General features: G+C 44.1%; 1 protein-coding gene across 2 annotated transcripts in view; it reads right to left on the bottom strand.

Annotated features, from left to right (window-relative positions):
* lsamp (limbic system associated membrane protein) overlaps positions 1–23,555 on the bottom strand; it is a 401,092-nt gene that overhangs the window by 17,350 nt on the left and 360,187 nt on the right. For both annotated transcript variants that reach the window (XM_062552904.1, XM_062552903.1), the window contains one exon: positions 7,707–7,832. In XM_062552904.1, the coding sequence (XP_062408888.1) occupies positions 7,707–7,832 (126 nt within the window). The remainder of the gene's footprint in view (positions 1–7,706; positions 7,833–23,555) is intronic.

The raw sequence follows: 23,555 nt of genomic DNA, 5'->3' as shown, positions 1-23,555 counted from the left end.
TGTGTGTGTGTGGGGTGGTTGTGCGTGATGGCACAGACGGGCAGGGGCATCGCTCAGTCGCCCTCGTCTGGCTTCTATTTTGGTCGTCTGCGGCGTGAAGTCCAGACATGCCAGGCTCGACGAAGCCTCTCGCCAGCTTGTTTCGCTCGAAGCCTCATCGCGCCGTGCGTGTCGGTGGGTGTCGGCGGGTGTCCTCCATCCCCGGTAGTGACCTTTGCAGCGCACTCTAGCATTTGCCACCGGTGGACACACAGAGGCTCAGGGAGGGAGGGCAGGGGCCTAAACGCTCGGTCCTCTGCTTCATTGATTACTGCTCTGCCCCCTTACACACACACACACACACACACACACACACACATATATACACACACATATACACACACACACACACACACACACACACACACACACAAGTACACACACACATACACACACACACACACACACACACACACAAGTACGCACACACAAGTACGCACACACACACACAAGTAGGCATACATTCACACACACACACACACACACACACACACACACACACATACACACACACACACACACACAGACACACACACACACAAGTACGCAGACACACACACACGCACACAAGTACGCGCACTCACACACACACACAAATACGCGCACACACACACACACACACACACACACACACACACACACACACACACACACACACATACACACATACAAATAAGCATAAATAAACACACTCCCTGACCATGGCCGATGCTAGACCTGACAGATCGATTCTTGGCACTATTCTCTTTCAATATGTTTCCAGGGGCTTATTTTGAGAAATCTTTTCTTTTCAAAAGAGACAGAATGAAAGACAGAGAGAGAGAGAAAAAATAGAGAAAAACAGGCTCTGGTGAGAAACTCAGTAATGCGAACCCAAGAGAGTGGACATGAAAGTGGGTGCTGAATTCACTAGGATTCACACGAGTCTATTTTGGAGGGAGGGCTGATCAAACGCGACTCTTTCTCCCTTTCTAATTAATTAAGAGAGCGGGCCTGCTCATCGCCATCTGATGGAATTTTACTTGATGCTGCTTCGACCTCTACACACCCACCCACCCACCCACACACACACACACACACACACACACACACACACACACACACACACACACACACACACACACACACACACACACACACACACACACACACACACACACACACACACACACACACACACACACACACACACACACACACACACACACACACACACACACACACACACACACTCCGAACCCTCCTCCCAGCTATCCTCAAACTGTGCCAAAATGGTTTCCAAGCAAACTCCCCCGCCAAAGAGGAACAAAAGGGTGGCACTTGGACAGAGTGTTTTGACATGGCCAAAATAACAAAAGCATTCTGGGATTTGGTGTTTTTCCCCCCCAACACTGATGTTCTCAGCTGACATAGGTGTCCCTGTTGAACGTGATGGAGAGGGTTGTTGTATCCCATTATTGTGGTGCTCCATCACACAACTTACAGCTGGAAAAGGAAATGCCTGCTGCTGGGCCTCACTACGGGGTCTTTGCCCCGGCTTTGAAAACGTGGCCTTGCTGTCGGCCTTTTTATCTAAACGCCCAAAGTGACTACAAGATAATGACTCCAATCTGCACAAACGTAGCACTAAGAAATGAAATTCAACAAGTCCAATGATTCAGAGGATGATTCCCAGGGACCCAACACTTCCTGGTCTTAAACATATAAACTCCTAAGGACTTTTTTTTTTTTTTTTTGATAATTTCCATTCGGATGAGCTTAAGCTCCATTAATTGAGTCCGCTCACGCGGAGATGGATACATCAAGGCAGTTTCTTTGAGAAAAAATAATTTTCTGATGTTTAATCATTAATTGCGGAACGATGTGCCTGCCATATTCTATTCTTAATGAAGCGCAGGCTTGTGGAAAGCCTCCGAACGGATGAACGTTTCCGCCTAACAGGACATTTTGAACACTGTGGGTGGAATCATTTTCCCATCTAACGCTTCTCAAGATGACATGCTTGGCGGCTGTCAGTTTGACAACCCTTGACCCTACGGGGGGGGGGTGTTTGTGTGCATTTCTGTGTGTGCACGGGTGTGTGTGAGAGAGAGTGTGTGTGTGTGGAGTGGGCAATGATGTGTCTCATGTGAACGCTCTCTTGACCAGCAAACAGGACCATTTCGGACAGTTTCGGTTCACTGGAACATGAAGCAGAGGGCAGCGCGCGGCCCACAGGACACAGCATGAAAGCAAAGAATGGAGAATCAAAACAAGAGAAGCTGGCTGTGTGTTTGTGTGTGTGTGTGTGTGTGTGTGTGTGTGTGTGTGTGTGTGTGTGTGTGTGTGTGTGTGTGTGTGTGTGTGTGTGTGTGTGTATGTGTGTGTGTGTGTGTGTGTGTGTTTGTGTGTGTGTGTGTGTGTCTGTGTGTCTGTGTGAGTGCATACACATATGTCTTTGAGTGATCTGAAATATGTGCCTGTATGTCTGTGTGTGTGTGTGTGTTTGAGGGGTGGGGGATGTTGTCCAAATAAACCCCTTCAGCAAGCACAGCTTGTGAGAGACAGCCCATAGCTGCCGTCACTGCGTGACTGTGAGACGAGCGCTAAGCCGCCCTGACGGACACAGCTTTTGCCATCTGTGCGTATGTGTGTTTATGTTTGTGGAGGGTGTGTGTGTGTGTGTGTGTGTGTGTGTGTGTGTGTGTGTGTGTGTGTAAGGTGGGGAGTTCCCCGCGTGAGCTGCACCACCGCCGAGGCTCACCTGAAATCCCCATCACCTGCTCCCCCCTTGCCGTATTTCTACTACAGCTGTCGGAGGCATACCAGACAGATTGCTGACGCCACAGCCAGCGCCACCAGTTTTCCACCTGATTCCGGATATTTCTGGAATCTAAGTGACTGAGTCACGGTCACCGTGGACACTTCTGGGCTAGCTATTGTACTTTCTTTTAAAAAATGTATTGCCCTCCGTAGATAAAAAACCTTTCAGGGATATCTTTGTTTGTTTGTCATGACATGTTGTTGTATAAAGTTGTTGTTGTGCTAACAGGTGTTGTGGTGAGTGGCCATCTGTGCTAAATGACAGAGACAAACTGGATAAGTAGAATGATGAAGGGAAAGATAAATGTTCTAGAATGTATGGGAAGGGTGAGGGAGTGTGAGAAGGAGCATATTAAGCACACACATTAAGAGCCTTTCATATTTTCTAGGATGAAAATGTGTGAATTTTCTTTCTTTATGTATGTGATGGGCAGAGAGAGAGAGAGAGAGAGAGAGAGAGAGAGAGAGAGAGAGAGAGAGAGAGAGAGAGAGAGAGAGAGAGAGAGAGAGAGAGAGAGAGAGAGAGAGAGAGAAGTTGTGCTTGAAAATGCAAAAGAAAGTTTGAGGATGACCTTTTTGGGGACATTTTTGGGGACTAAAATATCCAAATTAGCTGGTACATTGATTTTGCCAGTGGGGAACTAGCGATAGAAAATATACTTCAATATGTTTCGTGTCTGGGAATACATGGAGGAATATCTGACGTGCTTCTGCAGTCAATAATTCTCAACTGCCTCTCGGACTTGGCTCTGCCCTTTACTGACCTATGTGTGGGCGATAGGTTGCGAGGGGAAAGAGGAGTGACCATGAACATGACACATGAAAAATGAAACCTGAAGTGTTGGAAATGAGGTGCCTGTGGTCTTGGAATGTATGATGTGCTTGTGTGTGTGTGCATGTGCGCGTGTGTGTGCGTGTGTGTGTGTGTGTGTGTGTGTGTGTGTGTGTGTGAGTGAGAGATAGAGAGAGAATTATAAAGGACTAGGAGTTTTTGTACCTGTCAGCAACCACTTAAAAGATTTCTATATTCAGTGGGTCCAGCTGCACGAGGGACAGGAGTGTGGGAGATTCAATACACATTTTGAATTTCAATATCTCTATCAGACCTCCCTTCCCCTCCTCCTCTCTCTGTCTCTCTCCCTCTCTCTGTCTATCTCCTCCTCTTCCTCTCTCTGTCTCTCTCCCTCTCTCTGTCTATCTCCTCCTCTTCCTCTCTCTGTCTCCCTCCCTCTCTCTCTCTTCCTCTCCCCCTCGTTCTCTCTGTCTGTCTCTATCTCTCATTGTCTTTGATTTAGATGTTTGGGATTTGATTCCTTGCACAGTGCAGCCCAAAGGATTTGTCTGCGCTGCAAACCCCATTACTACCTGACTACCGTCTCAATCGAAACGGTGCTTCAAACTGTGCCTGCATGGGCTAGCCAGGTATCTGCCCATACCTAAATTTGCTCTACTAAAGCAGTGGTTCTTAAAACTTTTTTGTCTGGCGAACTCCCAAAATACATTAGCCATGACTAATGATCTCCTTTCCATCCCACTGATTTGACAGCGCACACTGATAGCTAACCTCCCTCAAGGCCTAACCACTGCATAATACTTAAGGAGAAGCTAATATGTACCAGTTTATTGTTTACAACAAGAAGTGCAATGTGAACACATAGCATCAGTCTAGGTATTTGTCAGCTATTCAGATCCTAACTAAGCTGTATGGCCATCATCCACTCTCTATTGCTAGGCTTCAGAAAGTTGATCTCAGTACAAGGAAATGGATTTGAATAAACTGATATTCAGATTGTATTGACTAAACAGGCTAGTATAGCCTCATCTCCGCCAGAGGAGACAATGTTTTTGGCACAGTTTGTCAGCCTGTAGGACTTCTACTGGCCTGATTTATTTGAAACTTGGAGTAGCCTGCGTCAAGGAATACATGTTACATTTTGGGGCAGATCTTACCGGCCAACAAGGAGACATTGTGTTTCACTTTGGATAATGTTGCAGCATTGTATTGTATTCCAAGTACACTTCTGGTCATTACATTTTGGGCAGTATCATTTTCTTTATGTCATCTGCTTGCTATAGTTACACTTTTTAATTAAGCATAAAATAAACCTCCCTCCATCCTCCTGCGACGACATCTGTGTTGTAAACTCAGAACACAGAAAATGTCTACTCACATAGGTGGGCTAAGCCGACGCCAGCGGCATTAATGTCAATGCCAGCCTTTGACAATCCAATGCATAATTGTGCAATTGATAACTAGCATTCATCCAATTTATAACTGCCGCTCCTGAGGTGAAAGAAGGCCGCCTATAGAGTACTTTCCCTGGCGAGCTCGCACAGCGCATCTGTGAATTCAGTCGGCTAGAGGCGCAGCTCGAGTTTTGACTTACAAAAAGAGAGCGCACACATTCTATTTCCTTCATGAAGGTACGTTACAGAAAAAACTACAAATTGCATGCCTTCATCACAGGGGTATTGAATATTCCATTTTCTTTTCTTTTCTTTTTTAAAATCTGTTCATCTAAGGAAAGCTTCAGATGGAAAATAATTTCCAGGTCCTCCCTGGGGGGTCATGCCCCCACATCTAAGAACCACAACAATAAAGAATGCCTCTCTGAAAATCTGAAATGAAATGTTGATGCACTTAAACACAATATAGACAGAAACATTACCGAAAATGAAGTGTGGTTGCTTCACTCAGCATGTGGGGGATAGTGTTTGTCGATATTAAAAAGAATTAGGAACTTATTTCCGAGTCAGATCAGACTCCCTGACTGAACGCTCTCCGGCGTAGGCAAACCTGGGTCATTCGGTTTATAACACAAGCTTTTATTTAAGCTTTTCATTCATTGCTTTCGTTTTTATTGTCTTGGCCACAATTCAGTGAGGTAATCTGGATAGTCCTGTGGGCAATGTTCTGCTCTCTAATCTTCTTCCCTCGGAGAGAAGTTGCCGTCTACACAGTTCCCCCCTCGCTCCACTAACAAGAGTGATGGAGACGCAGCCAGTAAAATCTTTACCCAAATCAAATCCTGCAAATTAAAGCGCTGATGAGGAGAGGGCTTGTGCTATGTCACAGAATCCAATTCCGCGTGACGGCACGAGTCGGCGCGGGCCGACTGTCTACACCGCTCGGCGTTGTAAGTCACCTTGTTCAGGCGCTCTATTCCTTGCACTCGATGCCAGCTTTAACAGATGCCGCCTTAATCAACAATCGCTTCCATAAAGCTTCTGCTTCGCCGATTCAAAGTGCAGTTGAGAATGAATGTGCAATGATTTAATTGTCAGGGACTGCTCTATCACTTCAATGTATTCAGAATTTAACACATAGACGTTCAAAAATTAGTTCACCTCAGCATCCTCCATCTCGAGAATTTAGCCTTCAGGTTATGTATGAATGATTGTGCAGGCTTCACGTTGGGTAATAAATGCATTGGTAATTGACTGCATTGAGGTAATTAGTTTTGCTTGTTCTTGGGCTTTACCTGAAGAAGCTGCTGGCTCATCATAAAGGACGGCAGTGTTTTGGCAGGACGGATCCATTAGTGTTCATTATCATCACCGTCCGCAACGTTGAAATAACTGCCTGGCAAATTGGCCGGTCTATATGATGCATGCGTGATATTCACCATGGCTCAAATCAGGAGCCTTAATGAAGCACTGCAGTTTTGACTCTCTGAAACAATGGATCATAGGAACTAATGCATTAACGCTTGTTCATTACAGTCGCACGGCTACAGAAGGCTATGGCTGTGTCTGAAACATCAGTACGCACGCTGGGCAGTGTGCATTTTCCGGAAGTTACGTCAGAATAGACTGTCCGAAAGTCAGGCGCTCTCAATGGTTGGGAACTTCGTTTGGTGTGATTTCCAAGCGTGCATCGATCCCCCAAGTCAGGTGACGCCAACTAGTTAGTGCTGTCCAAATGAAGGTAGGGACGCATACTGAGGAGCAAGCTAACTAAGACGCTACTGGAAAGAAGGTACTATCCAGCGTGCACGCTTGACTTCTGGACACAGCCTATGAAACGCATGACTGAAACATACACGTGGAGGGAAGGTAAACACACGACTCTCTGACACCCCGGGGAAACCTCCACCTGCACGTTCCAATCCCCCCCCCACCCCACCCCACCCCTCACCAAAAAACAGTCCTCACGGAAAGTGCTTATCGTTGCAGTGACGGACGAGGGTCGGCCCTCCCTGCACAGCGTGCTTCCTGCTGGAGCCCATGAATACATACGCGGCTCCGGCCCGCTGCGTGACAGACTACGCGGCTAATCAGCGGGGACAGGTCCAGGCATCCTCCTATTACTTAGCAAATAAACACATTCATTGCAGAACACCAAACTCAGCTGGCTGCATGTGCGAAAACAAAACACGATCCATCAATATCACTCAGCAGGGGCGGGGGTGGGGGGGAGCGGGATGGGGGTTTCGCCGTGCACTCAGGAACATTTCCCCGAGCCGTTTGGGAGTTAGTTCTGCAGACCGGCGGTACACTGACACAAGGTTCCAGGTGTTATTCAATCTGGGCAGAAATCAATTATAGTGCATCAGAGGCAACGCTTCCTTTGAAGATCATGTGATAACTATCACACACACACACACACACACACACACAAAAAAAGAACGGTCACCTTGGAGAAGCCTAATTAAAAAGTACAATGGGATGTTTCATGTCAGAAGAAAGGAAAAAAGAATACATTCAAATCGTAAAGAGGGAAATTTAATTGAAAAGGGTGAAAAACAGCCTCTGTCACTCTCTCTCTCTCTCGCTCTCCTTCCACTCTCTCTTTGAGTAACTCTGCCATCGAGCCTGGCGAGCGAAACTGTGCCCAACACAACTAGTAATGACTGATGTCCTACCTGATGGGTTGAGGAGACGCCAGGTAATCATGGGATCAGGTCGACCGCTGGCAAGACAGGTCAGCGTCACGTTGCTGCCCTCGTTTATAGTGATGTCCTCCGACACTTTGTAGATGTTTGCAGGGACTGAAAGAGACAAATGACAGAGATAAAGCCAACATTACTAACATGCTGAGATAGAATGTAATAGAACAAAGGATAGAATGTGATAGAAGAAAAAATAGAATGTAATAGAACAATAGATAGAATGTACTAGAACAAAGGAGAGAATGTCCATACACTGGAGTAACCAGACCTTCATCAGGGGGCCAAAACTTTTTTCTGTGTCATACCTGTGCAATACCATGTTTACCTTTGTATACAGCTCTGGAAAAAATGAAAGAGTTGACGGAATGTGCATTCAACGTGCATATTCAAATGTGCAGTGGTCTCTCAACTTTGAATATGACCGTGAGCTCCTTTGAATGTCACTCAGCAACCGTACGATGACATCAGAAAAATGTGCAGTGGTCTTTTCATCTTTTTTTCCCACAGCTGTACTTTATCCTGCACCTGGCCTACAGATAGGTGGGATGTGCACGCAACCACTCTACCAAACTTCCCCGAATGTAATGGTATCACTGAACCATTCATATACCATAGTATCAATCATGGAGAGTTACACATTTCAAAGACCAACCTATGTTTCTACAGCTTCTTTATGCAAGGCACAGTGTGAAAGACTTCAATAAAATGTTGTGGTGTCACCGAAGGCAGGGTAAACCTGTCTCTTTAGATTCATTACCAGTATATAGCTTAGGCATCAAATCCTGTTGAAAGCGCCAGGCAGTATAATCAATAAGGTGTTTCATGGAACTTTTAAATTAAGATATTCAGCAGTTGAGCGAACTCCAACTCACCCAAGCTGTCAACATACGACTTGCAGAAGAAGTTGGGAGCGCGCCGAAGAAAAGGCATGACGAATGTGCGTCGGGGCCCCGCGCATTTGTCACCTAAATGTAATGTTTAATGAAGCGGCACTCCCGAGTCTCTGATTTACTCGGCGCGCAAACAAACAAAAGAGGGGGATTTATGAGGCGCGCGGAGCGGCTCCCTCAAATTACACGGAGCTGATGCATACCTTATTCTACGCTGGTCAGCACTTCGCACGCCATCCATCAGAGGACGGTTAATGCATTTGACGGCAGGAGGAAGGAGGAAGGTGAAGGAGAGCGAGGAAGAGGAGGAGCGCCAGATCGGGGGGGGGGGGGGGGGTTGGGGTGGGGCGAGGTAAGGGGCGGGTGGCGGTGGGGTGGGGGAGATGGGAGAGGCCATCATGACAACTTGTTTACTTTGTGTGGACGGTGTCCGACATGTTCATTAGCGTGGCTGGGGAGCACAGTTGATGCCGGCCAGAAATGAGACTGATTAACAGCCGCTGTCAACGCACGAGAGCGACGTGGTGCAGCATTTAACGCTCACAAGCGCCTGGTGCTTCTGTACTACCTCAAATCAAAAGAGTGCTTTTCAAGCCATCTGTAAATGTTTCTGTCAAAATGCACAATTACTGTCAAATCAGATTTAAAAAAAACTAAAATCTGAATCAGAAAAAGACTTGAATGAATGTGTGTACTCTATTTTTATGTATCATCTGAATAACAAAACAACAACAAAAGCATTCTAAGAATGTTACACCTTTGTTATTACACTGCTGCCATCACTGATTTCTTTCTTTGCTTCAAAACCCATTATTATGAAATATGTGACACTTCAAAGCAACTGACAACGATGAACGTGTGTAATACAACACTAAGGGGGGGAAATGTGCTTGAAACAGGTAACAGCATTACATTTGTGACATTGTTTGTGTCCTACATAAAAAAATATGTAATTTGATGTGTCAGACAAGCAGTAAAAAATGCTTCTCTCAGACATTATACTCCATGCAGGAAACAAATAAAATATAAAAACATGTTGCTAAAATGCATCCCTTGTCCAGTGTAAGTAATGATGGCGTTTCTTATCCCGCTGCATTCTCTATTCACCTTGGGGGCTGCTGCATCGATTAAACACACTGAAGAGAACACATGAAAGCACAGTCAGTCTGGACCAGAGTGAGATGTTTTCCTTGATCACAGCAGAGATTGAGGAGACAGCGAATCAAATCTCTCTTCCTTATGAAGCAGAACGAGCGAGAAAGAGAGAGAGAGAGAGAGAGAGAGAGAGAGAGAGAGAGAGAGAGAGAGAGAGAGAGAGAGGCCCTTCTCTCCCATTGGCTGGCTGAGAGCTCCAGCGTTGAGAAACCTTGACATCCACGACATATCGCTGAACTCTGAGGGGAAAAAATAGCACGCGGCGATAACGACCCACAGCCCTGGAGAAGAACTGCTGGTGTGGATTCATAAGTCAAAAAGGCCAGCAGGCTTAACGCATTATGCCTCTGTCTCTATCGCCCGAGGCTGGAATTGTTATTTAACTTATGGGCCGGGCTTCAGGGCAGTTTTTGAAGAGGTGCCGGTGAAGACGCTCTTCTCTTTGGTGCTCATCATTTTTTATTTTTTTGCTGCTGTTGTTGCCTTTGAAGGGAAAAATAGGTACAAGGACTATTCCAGGTCATCCGTTGTTTTGATCAGGCGCCTTGCGCCGTGACTCATGAAACGCAAGGCTGCCGGCTCTGCTGTGGAGAGATTCTACGTTGCTGCACTCGATGATAACTCTTTGAAAGTCAAGTCAAGTCAAGTCAAGTCAAGTTTATTTATATAGCGCATTTCATACACAGAGGTCATTCAATGTGCTTTACATAAACAAAAACCAAACAGTAATAGGTAAAAGCATAGATGAGCAAAGAGGAATAATAATAATAATAATAGTAATAATGATAAAATAAAAAAATAAAAAGAAAGCAATAAAGAATAATTAACATAAAAGACATAAGGTGGAATAACAAGAAGACAGGTCTGTTTTTAACAGATAGACTTTGCCAGAGTCTAATTTAGCAAACCAGTGATAGTGATCCTTCTCAAACACCCAGAGCTGTTGCCACTCTTTGGAGATTCGTTGACGTAGGCCCATCTGTGTGCGCACACAATATTTCCTTTCTTACTGGGGAGACCTTAATGTCCAGGGCCGATAGCTCAGCCGTCCCTGACGCTGACTACCACCCAACAAAAACTATCCCCAAACGGGGGCCCTACTCACCTGAATCTCCCTTTGCCCAACCAGGGGCAGAACGTAGTACTTAAAAGGAACAAACCAGTACTACTCACCATGAGTGCAATTCTCCGGCATGTTGAGGGATCACACACATCAGGTTTCAATTTCCAAAACAAAATAAAAACTTTTAAGGAAAGCATAACATCATTTAAAAATAAATTAAATCATTTATTAAAAAGAAAGTAATCCGCAGCAGCCGACATGAATCCTGTCCGGACACCACCGCACTCGAGCCCAAAAAAAAAAGCACAGCAAAAAAAAAAAAAAAAAGAAAAAAGCGGTCAACAGATGAAAAGGCATCGGGCTCATATACAGCATAAGCATATCAACCATGCACACTTCACAGAGAAATTGTTGGGGGTTTGAGGGGGGGAAACGCACCCTTTTTATGTCAAATATGCCACAATTACAATTATGAGTGTTTTTTTTTTTATCCTCCTTCCTCTCTGATTTCCTCAGGCAAAGGTTCTTGTTGTCGATGCCCATGAAAAAATGGGTTTAAATCGGCAATATCGCTCTCTGCGGACCCTTCGGGGCCTTCAAGCGGCTGAGAGGGCCTGCGAGGCGCCGATGATCAAAGTCCATCTCAGTGGCTCGTAAAGCAGGCTGGCGCGCGGCCCTCCCGTGTCGTGTGTGTGCTGATAAATGTGTTTAGTGTCACGGCGTAGCGTTTTTATCTGCCTATGACTCATCTTTGGCCTGAATATGGCTACCGAGGGGAGGCAAGGGGGGCGGAGATGAAATAGAATTCACTTGGTGGCTGATCGACTCTGAGGGCTTAGCCTCTAAACTTTTCCCTCTCTCGCTCTCTCTCTCTATCTCTCTCTCCCTCTCACTCTCTCTCACACACACACACACACTTGTGTTGTGGTCTCCTTCTCTGTCCATGTATTTAGAGCACATATAGGATAAAGGCATAGACCCTGCGAAGGGGATATGTGGCATGTGTACATTGATACATACAGTCTCGGAACATACCTTGTATTTGAACTACTACTTTCCAAACAAATTAATCACACACGGACACAGACACAGACACACACAGACACACAGACACACAGACACAGACACAGACACAGACACAGACACAGACACAGACACAGACACACACACACACACACACACACTTGTGTTGTGGTCTCCTTCTCTGTCCATGTATTTAGAGCACATATAGGATAAAGGCATAGACCCTGCGAAGGGGATATGTGGCATGTGTACATTGATACATACAGTCTCGGAACATACCTTGTATTTGAACTACTACTTTCCAAACAAATTAATCACACACGGACACAGACACAGACACACACACACACAGACACACAGACACACAGACACAGACACAGACACAGACACAGACACAGACACAGACACAGACACACACACACACACACACACACTTGTGTTGTGGTCTCCTTCTCTGTCCATGTATTTAGAGCACATATAGGATAAAGGCATAGACCCTGCGAAGGGGATATGTGGCATGTGTACATTGATACATACAGTCTCGGAACATACCTTGTATTTGAACTACTACTTTCCAAACAAATTAATCACACACGGACACAGACACACACAGACACACAGACACACAGACACAGACACAGACACAGACACAGACACAGACACAGACACAGACACAGACACAGACACAGACACAGACACACACACACACACACACACACACACACACAACTGGAGCATGGACTCAGCAAGGGACCAGTAGGATTTATTTGGGCGACACACCTGCACACGCAGGCCCGGGAGTAAGACTTCTATTGCATTGCATTTCTCCTCAGGTACTCTGCACTTAGCTCACAGACTGATGCCAGCGCCTGCTCATTCCCTCTCTTTCACTACATCCCATTTAAAATGTCAGCACAGGCATGAGAGATTCCAATGAAGATCACTGCCGTACTGCAGTTTCCCAGAAAAATAATTGGAGGACTCATGCTCTAACCTGGGGTGCAGCTTTGAGCCTTCCAACTAATACTAAAAGTAGGGGACGAAAAGAGCTGGAGGCATCCTCATACATGCACACATACACACATACACTCATTTCCCTTCCTTCTCCCACCACCATACAGTTATGACCACTACCCAAAGGAAAACGATGTCTAAATGGTGGGAAAATAATGGTGTAATCGCGAAGAAAGCCGCTGTGGCCTTGAGTGCTCAGCCGTAAAACTAGCTGTCAATTTGCACTCATGTCACGAACGAAGGTCATTACCACCAAATTTCAAAAAACAGGAGGCCAAAGTAATCTCTGTGTCGCCTCGCAGTGACAGCTGCCTAAATTGAATAACATTGCCTCGGACAAGCCTTTCCTGCCGGACAACATAACAGGGAGACCTCGACGCACCTTGACCTCGGGAGGCCGTCGGTGACACCGCGGTGGCCAGGCGAACGGCCAGGAGTTGAGTCCTTTCCAAGGCCTTTAAGAAGGGGGGGGGGGGAGAATAGCGTCCACTCAGGGAGCTGGCAGGAGAGAGCTCAAAGGCGCGGAGGTCATTTGATGTGTGCGCACATGTGCCCCCTCAGCTGTGGCTTCAGACAGCTAAAACCGATTTCTTACTTTGATGGGATAAAAAAAAAAGAAAACGGAGAAGGAATTAAATTGGGCAATGGGGAACACACGGCTCACTAAAGGTGAAGTGAGGTGGTGAAATAGCATTACTTGTCACTTTTAAAGGGCTGCCAGTGCTGCACTGTCATATCAAAAAAGTCTCTCAGAATAGGCTGCATACATTTGAACCTTGTACAAATCCAACGCACAATTTGAAGATGATGCGAAGCACACGTTTCAGTTGTAGTGTCATCTCTCAATTTGTTTTTCTGTTGCCATGTCTGAAGTATAACATACTTCATTAAGCTGTTATTTTAGGCCATAGGTTAGGCCAGCGTGTTTTTCTGAAGATGCTGAGGGAACTGATGAGGTTGATTATCAGTGATGGTCGGGGTAACAACTGTGTCTTTAATCAAGGCTGTGTGCCACATAACATCTTTCGGAAATTAGCATGCAATGCAGAACACATCTGATAATGTTGTTGTAGGCTACAGGACGCCTTCTGTGAGTAGCTTCAACCACCGGAACATGTATGCCATTAAAAGTCCAACTATAAAGAGATAGAACGAAAACAAAAATGTTCCCTCCTCAGCTACACACACATTTCCATAATATTTTTGAATAAACTGTTTTCATTTTACCCTAATGCATACACGGCACCTTGACATTTAAATTTACAATCGGTTACCTTCCATAAAATGACAACACTGCTTTGTTAATTTGCCAAGCAGAATGCCTCACAATGCAATGTAATATATTCAAGGTTCTCAGAGCCTAATCAAGGGGCATTACTGAGTAATGTCTTTCTGTTCCCTAATACCTGCATAATTGACTACATATGTAAGGACCTTCCAATAATTCCCCTTGTATTTGATACACTTTGATCTCCATGTTATTACCTTCTAAGGTTACAAAGACTTTCATGCGTGCATCTACTATTAGCCCCCATGAGCAGGCAATAGCAATCACAGCAGCTTAAAAAAAAAAAAAAAAAAGGTCTGAACTCACAGGCTCAGTTTCACCAATGTGAATTGGCTGCTAGATCTGTAGCAGGAGGACAAAACAAAAAAAAAAAACCCAAAGAAGACAAAAAAAGTTGCAATGCCACAAAGGAACCTGTTAAGTGTTACAATCAGAGACCTCCAGGTTTGGAGCACACAGCCTGATGCAGCCTTGCGCTTCATGGCAGACACATCCTGCTGCCCTTACACAAAGAGCCGAGGAGTGCTGGTTGCCTCAGATTTCACTTGTTAGCCCTTCCTGGTACCTTGGTGCCGTCAGTCACTCAACCTGCGGTAATGTGCCACAGACTTCTGAGGAAAGGAATACGAAGGTGATAAAAACAAGACAAAACTTCCTTTGCAGTGTTGTGTTGGCAAATGGAGGTCTGTAGGGAGGTTCTCTGGCATTATATGTACAGATTGGGGTCCTTGTAAGGACGCATCCTTGACTGAGGACATGTCTTATAGATTTCCGGGCTTGCGGGTGTACAAGGGACTTGTGTGAGTCTCTGTTTCCTGTGTTATTTATCCAAGATGGCATAAAATTAGTTACAAACAAGTACTCGATGCTTGTGAAAAATGGAAATGAAATTGGAGAGCGGAAACGGTCTAACAAGCACCCACGTCTGTGCGCAAATGGATTGCCTGAATTTGAGCAGAATGCCTCCACTTCCACTAACTGAAAAATGGGGCTCTCTGGAATTTCTGTAAGCAATAACTCTTATCTACAGTAAGTCTTAATAAATGTGTAGTTTGTTGAGTCTCCACTCCACCATCCTAGGCCTTTTTTTTTGTTGTTGCTCACTTTCTACTTGGAACGCAGCCATGGAGCTGGAGTGAGCAAACCAGGGAGAAGCCGGAGGAAGAAAGAGATTAAATTTGCATTCAAAAGATTAAATGATGGAGTGGCTAATAACACAAAATAAGATAATGAGGGAACAGAGCGGTAAACAGGCTTCAAAAAAACCATGAAGATTGTACTGGGTACTAAGCCTCTCTCTCTCCCTCTCTCTCTCTCTCTCTCTCTCTCTCTCTCTCTCTCTCTCTCTCTCTCTCTCTCTCTCTCTCTCTCTTTCGTGTTATCTTCTGCCTTTAGTGAAAAAAAAAACACCAACAATTTCTGTTCACACACTGCTTTTTGGCTGCGTGTTCGATTTTGGTTTCTTCTCTCCATGTATAATTGCAATTCCACTACTGCAGTTACTGCTGGCATGTCACAAAAACAAGCACATTACAGGTGCCTGACCACATCCAGCCAGGGGATTGGCTATTTATCGGATTCACACCCCTACGCTACCAGTGTTCCGCACCGCCACCCAGCCACCTCCACCATCTCTACCAAATACTGGACGCTTTCTTTGTCATGGTAATGCCCGATGAATCACGAGCTGCCCGATGAATCTCTGCTAAAAGCACTTTGCCTTAAGGTCATGTGTATTACTGGATTGTAAAATAATGAATCACTTTAATAATAGCTATGGTCTTTAATTAATACATCAGAAAACTCATGAGGGAGTATTACGGAGTTGGAAAGCATGGGAATGTGCGTGAAGTGAATAATTACTGCTCTGTGTGGGATCAAGTACTGTTCCAACCTGGTCATGAGGCTGGAGACCAACTGAAAACAAACAAGTCCATATTTCCAGGGAATTAAAACATCCAGGATTTCACACTTCAGTGCCACAGATCAGATTCATTCTAGAACATACATTCAGGGTTTAGGACTAAAATGACTGGCATGCACGGAAATGCATGCTTGGTACCAGAGAAGGTTCAACCCTGAGCAAAATCACTTGCATGCCCATTACATTGTACATTCATTTGTATCACCTTACAATTGTCACTCTTGCCCTGCGCCTCCATCGACACTATATTCGGTCCATTCATCCAGCCATCCATATCTGTCTTCACTTATATACATGGAACTATAAAAAAATAATCGGCCAATCGCCCCAGCTGTGGCGCAACTTGCTGGGGCACCTGCACCGTACGCCGGCGACCCGGGTTCGATCTGCCCCATGGTCCTTTCCGGATCCCACCCCTGCTCTCCTGTCATTATCTACTGTCTCTATCAATAAAGGCATAAAAAGGCAAAAAAAAAATAAAAATCACAATAATCGGCCAATGCACTTAATTGCACTTAAAAGCGTTAGAGAAGGCAGAGCTCCACCATATCTCAGTCCTACATCATGATCCCGCAGATACGGCTCAGAATGCAGATGCTATAATTCTAAACTTTGTGACAGTGGTGAGGGCCTGTAATCACTTGACAGTCACTTGACATTTGACAGTGACAGCAAGACTTGACACTTGACAGTGACAGCAAGACTTGCAGTCTTGCTCGATTACCTCTACGTTGAATGATAGGGCAGTTGTTATTATGGAAAATTACCAACTAACAGTCTAGATTTTCTGTAATTCAAATACAGGCCTCACAATAGGAACTAAAGGCTTCAAGTCAGCACGTCACCTTTCATTACTGAGATGAACATCTTTTAGTTTATGTAACCAGAATGGGCTGAAGATGAAGACCTGGCGGAAGTAGGGCTTCAGAAATAAAGTGGATTGAATTCAGGCCAGATGACATATTTGACACGGTCATAGTTTTCACTTTTTTTCTTCCTCAAAACCTTTGTGTGATTTTTGTCAGAGTGCATTGACTCATTATCATGCTGGAATACTCCTCTTCTGTCAAACTTCAGGAGACAGGGACTCATCTCTTCTGACAAGTTTTTTAGTCATTCATGGTGCATTCATGGTGCCATCTACAAATGTCATCTCCCCAACACCTCTTACCCTTGCGCAAACCTCCTTGTGCCTCTCTGTCAGGATTGCGAATTCACTGTTAGTATTTCTTACCAGGATCACACCAAACATGCAGGACCCCATCTGAGCCGGATACATTCATCTTGGTCTCATCTGACCAAAGAAGGTGCTCATAACATTCATCAGGATTCTTTTCATGTTCTTTAGCAAAGTTTTATCTTGAAGTTTTGTGCCCTAGAGCAACCAAGGAGGTTTTTTTTTTTTTTTAACTCTAGGACGCCAGCCATAGAGGCTGACGTTATGCAATGTCCTTCGCAATGTCTGAGCCGTCTCAGACAACTGATTTCCATTCCATTGAACTCCTGGGCCAAGTCTGAAACACATACCCCATCTGTTTTTCAAAGCGGTGGCATTTTAGGAGAGCAGCCCACTGTGGCTATGGGGTGGGGTGAGTGTCTTGAGTCATGGCCTAATCACTGTCACAATCTTGGTAGCTACAACCATTGTTTAATGATTCGGTCTTTCTCAAAAGCAGTGCGATCAATAAAAAAACAATCAATCAAAACCATAGTTGCAAAGCTGGGTAGTTGGAATCACTGCTTCTTAGAAGCATCACTCCTGGATATTTGTTGCTGTCAGTGTTTTTATTGTGACAGTTTGAAAAGATAAACCATTGTCCAATCTACCTGAACACACAAAAACTCATAATTTCATGTATTAGCTAGTGCAGTTTTAAGCCAAAGTCGAAACGTGCCTCACAGGGAGGATGTTCTACGGGGATTGTTGTTTTTGGAGATACTCTCCTCTGGTCTGTGATGCTAAGGTGTGTTGTATGCCACACAAAAACAATTACTTCTGCATCTGTGTTTCCACTGATGTTGATTATTGATCTGTCTACTGTATTTCCTTTCCCATCTTTGTGAAGTAATTGTGATCAGATTTTTCAATTGCTCTAGTAACTCTTCCCCATTTGAAGATGTGATGAATTCTGTCAAACAGACCCAGCCCACAAGTGTAACACTGAGAAAGTTCTATTACTCAACGATCATTTTCTAAGTCATGCAGTTACAGCAATCGAAAATCACTGGTGCAGATACAGTAGTATTCTTTCAATCAAAGATTTCCTAACTAGTGTGTGAGTGATCATAGGCATGTTCAGCTTTGCCTCTGACCAAGGCTCTGATTCATAACTGATCATATCAGATAGATAGATAGATAGATAGATAGATAGATAGAAAGATAGAAAGATAGATAGATACTTTATTGATCCCCAAGGGGAAATTCAATATCAGTCCTTATAAGGTAATTCAATGCCTGTTGTCTAGTAATCAGAATACAGGTTTTATGCGATTATCGACTCCTATGGACTGAATTAATTTATAGTTAACAATACAGTAATGACAGATATATTATAGAGCTATAGTATTATCGACTCCACTTGCCTTTACACACAACACAAGGTTGTCTTCTGTATTCATATAGTGAAATATAGTGAACGCCAACCAGGCCTCAGTTTATTGAGATAAACATGTCAACAATCGAGTGTAAACGGCGATGCAATTATCAAGACGACAATACACAAAATAGATACAGCACAGGAGAATTACTTTGTTACCCCCGGAGAGGAAAATGCATCCAAGTTGTTTGGCACAGCATCCATAGTTTGTGAGACTGTCAGGGACAGAGCTTCATTACTCTGGTGGCAGCAATTTACACATGAAATTGCCCTACGAGGTTGGCAATTTAGATATCATAAAACAAGCGTACATTCGAAAGAAAAAAAAAGCGCAGGCTATTATGCACTCTGCAGCGAACCCTTTTAAAACCCTCATCCAATACATTCTTCCAACACCTGTCTTCAACTCAACGATTGTACGAAAGCAAGCTTTCATGGTAGACTGATATGAGTGGAATGCATTCGCATATCATGCAGACAGCCACAAATGAAACCGATGCGATAATTTCATATAATTTCACTAACAAACACCATGTATTTATTGTATATATTGACATTTTCCGCTTTGTGTGAGAATTGCCAAACACATCATTATCAGCAAATCGATGAACGCTACAAGGTTCAATTTCAAAGATGAACAAAATATTATGCAAATGAATCTCTACAGTGGCAATATCCGCACTTTCCAGCAGGTTCCGAAATGGGCCGATAACGACCAGAGAACATAGTGCTCGTAATGCTCAAACAGAATTTCTGTCATCAGAGAGGCTGCGCTATTTGCATTCATATCGAGGCGGTGGCTACTGGCAGATTGCCACACTCTAGCTGTTCTACTCTGTCTTTCTACCAGAGTAACTCAAAACCTTTACAAGAAAAAATCACTACAAGTGACACCATTACGTGGCTCCGCCACTATATGACAGATCTCAGATACCCCCACAGGGATTCACGTACGGTGAGCTTGTCGGTAGTTGCTACACTGCAGCGTGGACCTCCATTAAGAACCCGTTATGACTATATTATCAATTAGCTTGATATGTGACTCTGAGGAATAATACTGCATAGTTCATCACCTCTAAACTTTGGGGAAAGTGTCCCGCTAAGATACTGGACTGCATCCACCATTGTAGTCTTCAACAGACATTCATTTGAGGCAGAAGCACTGTTAAAAGGTGTAAACCAAAATTGATATCGATTGAATGGGCTTGTAGCATTATAACTCCTGGTATATAAAAAACAGAGCTTAAGAGACGATGACTGGTACTGTAGATAAATCAAACCCTGACCCAGGATGGGAGGCCAGCCAACAAACTTTTCCCCTTGAGAAAGACGCTCACCAAAACTTTCGTCTTCATCCATTTACATACAGTAATTACCCATGGAATTTTCAATAAAATGATTTAATTTATGAAATCAATGGACACTTCTTCAAACACACTGCTTGTAGCTGTTTTTCAAGTTAAGTTAAAAAACTTCACTCACTAATGTCTATTGAACATTTAAGACGATAACACCAGGCCTCTCATTAAGAAGAACGTTGTAAACGCCAACTATATTGCTTTCAGATCAAACAGAATCTTCAAAATAACTTACTTTCTCTATTTTTCATATGGTTGCTAAACAGCTCAGTCTCATTTGGCTCTAACGCGTGAGTGCCAAGCGGTAAATAAACTGGTCACAGGCTCCTGGCTGGCCATCACTTCCCCATCCGTATTGTGCTGGAGTGGAGCTGTGTGTTTGGCAGCCATTGTTTGGGAGTGATGAGCTCACCATACCCATACACTCACTCTCTCTCACACACAGACACAGACACACACACACAGACACTCACACAAACACACTCAAGCCTCAGAGGTATAGGCCCCTCACCTGATGTCTCTGTGACGCCTCTGGAGTCGCATGTGTCAGGCGGATGCTCCCATTTAAATGCATGAGGTGCCATTTGCACGCTCATAAAAAAGATTAAAGGGAATGATTTTGTTCCCTTTCTAGTTTTTTTTCTCCCCTTCCTTTTTCTTGTGTATACCAGGAGCCCTTTCTCCCCCCGCCCCCCCCCCCCACACACACACACCCTCCACGCACGGAAAGGAGAAAAAACGGAATATTAAATTGTTTCTATCATTAAAAAATCAAGGATTCCGTTTCATTATGATGTTCAAAGGAAATAGACAATATTGCTCCTCTGTGATGCTTTCTATCCCCCGCCTGCTCACTCCTCTGTCGGTAATAAACGGGCAGAGCACGAGCCTGCTGACGCCACCCACCAAAAACCTCCACGGGCAATTCCCTCACAGGTGATGAGGTTCAGCGATGAGCGATGCCGGTTCTCAACGCCCCTGGAGATTTCCCCCCAGCAACCACACACGTACAGTCCAGAGCGCCTGACTGTAGGGGCTATCGATTTAAAGAAAGAGCCAGGGCTTTCTTTGAGAGGAGCGTGAAGAAAAGAGAAGAGAAAAGAGAAAAGAGAGAGAGAGAGGGAGAAGTGAGAGGGGGAGAAGGAGAGAAGCTGAGCGAAAGGCTACCAAAGAATCTCAGAAAGGTTCCGAGTGTCCCTGGATAATTGGAAAAGGTCACCACTTCGTCTCGCACGGATTTTAGAGTGCTGTACGCCACTTCCCTGACCTCACACATACACACTGGCGCACATGCACACACACACACACACATGCACACATACACACATTCCCACATACACACACCTCCCACGCCGATGATCTTTAATCTGACAGGGATTCGTCAGACGTTCCCATGGCAGGCCTCTCGATCTCCCCTTAAATACCACACAGCTGTGCTCCAGGCATAAATACTAGCAGCATAAATACTTAATGGCGCATTGTGTAGGCCACAATATAAAGCCTCTTATCTTTTTTGATCATCGGGAAGGGAAGGAAAAATTGCACGCAAAAGAACAAAACAAAACAACAAAAAAAAGCGGTCTCAAATGGCTCAGCAAGCTACCTGCTACTTCAAGGAAAGCTTCTTACTGTCTCTCAAACTGACATCACAAAGATCACTTCCGCTGGCAAATGTAAAATGTGAAAGACGCATTATTATAGGTACTCCTGGCATTTGCATTTCAAGTCTTTGTAGCGCCCAACTGCTCAAGAAGAAAATAACAAAACAAAGCTTTGTTGTGAAGATGTATTTTGAATGTAAATATACTTCTAACGTGGAAGCGCAGACGAATAGCAATCAATTACCCTTGAGGAAGCGTATTCTTAACATGACAGTGATATCACCAATTGCAACTGCCTATAGATCCAAATATGTTCTTAATGCCTATGAATAATGCATGATGTGTGATATGCAAAGATTTCTTTAAATAAAAATTCTGCTTCTGATTGTGTGCAATAACAAGCAGTAAAAAAATATGCAAAAAGGTTCAAAAGTGGCTTTTAAAGACCACCCTTGTGTCCTTCCGTCCATGATTCTACTGGAGGCGGACTTCTGGCTATATTAACCCAATGTTTCATGGTTGACCGATACAGTGGAAATCAATAACAATGAAGCCTAATGTAAGTTTCAGTTAATATTTTGTCTGTCATCTAAAACGATTGTTTAAAACAAGGGCCTCTAAGATATAGGAACACGTCTGACAGACACATAGATGAGTACATCTAATCCAATATCCTTTTTGTACAATTTAAAATGCAAATTTAACAGATAAACTGTTCATGTATACTGTTAATGCATGTCTTACTGTGCATTGCTTTTTATAACAGCATTGATCAATTCACTTAAGCATATTCTGAAATTTCATTAACTATTAACTCAATTTTTCATGTTCTTTTCACACCCACACTGCAGTTTGAAAACAACTAAATTTAGCTTAGCAAAATACACTCTGCTCAGTACTAGTCCTATTAAGTGAAATCCATTACATCATGTAATCATATGGGCCTGTACTCGCACAAACAACACCTGTCTATCTTGCTTCCATTCACATTCAACAGCAGATGAGGAATTCTTTCCCAAAGCGATGAGATTACCCTCTTTACAGGCATTATAACCTTCATAAAATATAGATATACTCCATCATCTTTCTGACAGTGCTTAAAAAAGTTCAGGATTTTTTTGCCTCTTTTGGCTTTTTCAGTCTGAAAACCGGAAGAAAATCTACTGCTGAATTAATGTTGAGCAATCAAAGTCACATTAGTCTGTAATGCAGACAGACATAGTGAGCACAGTATCTACGTGGGTGATTTAAATGAACAAATTCTTTTTAACAAGCCTCTATAGATTTTGGTCACGCAGCACAAATTGCTAATATGGATCTACTCTGTACCACACGGCTATTGATTCAAGATGTGACCTCTGGGCAATTAAAAGATCATTGGCTGAGCTGATAACCACAGCCTCAGACCTCATCTACACTAATCGTTTGCATCGCCAAACTGGGAGGACTTCAGAATAGAGACAGATGAGACCGAAAGAGCACCTCAGCCCAACACACACACACACACACACACACACGCATGCACGTGCACACACACAGACACACACACGCGCGCACACACAGACACACACAAACAGTCTCACCCTGCTACACACACACACACACACACACACACACACACATACACACACACACACACTCCTCTCTCTCTCACTCACATACACACACACACACACACACACACACACACACACACACACACACACACACACCCTGCAACTACACTCACAGCAGATTGTTCCCATCTTACGACAGTTTGCTCAGAAGTCATTTCAGAAATGAAAATCACCCTCTGGTGTTTACAACTGCCAGGCTCTGGAGACAAGATTTATCTAGCCATTTGTCATCTGTCACCTCATTGAATAGACCGCGGTGCACTTGTTCCCTTTCATTTGCGGAGCTGGGGGTT

This window comes from Sardina pilchardus, chromosome 13, assembly GCF_963854185.1.
Source record: "Sardina pilchardus chromosome 13, fSarPil1.1, whole genome shotgun sequence".
In the NCBI taxonomy this organism is placed as follows: domain Eukaryota; kingdom Metazoa; phylum Chordata; class Actinopteri; order Clupeiformes; family Clupeidae; genus Sardina; species Sardina pilchardus.
Note: the sequence above shows the minus strand (reverse complement) of the source record. Positions and strands in the feature narration are given on the sequence as shown.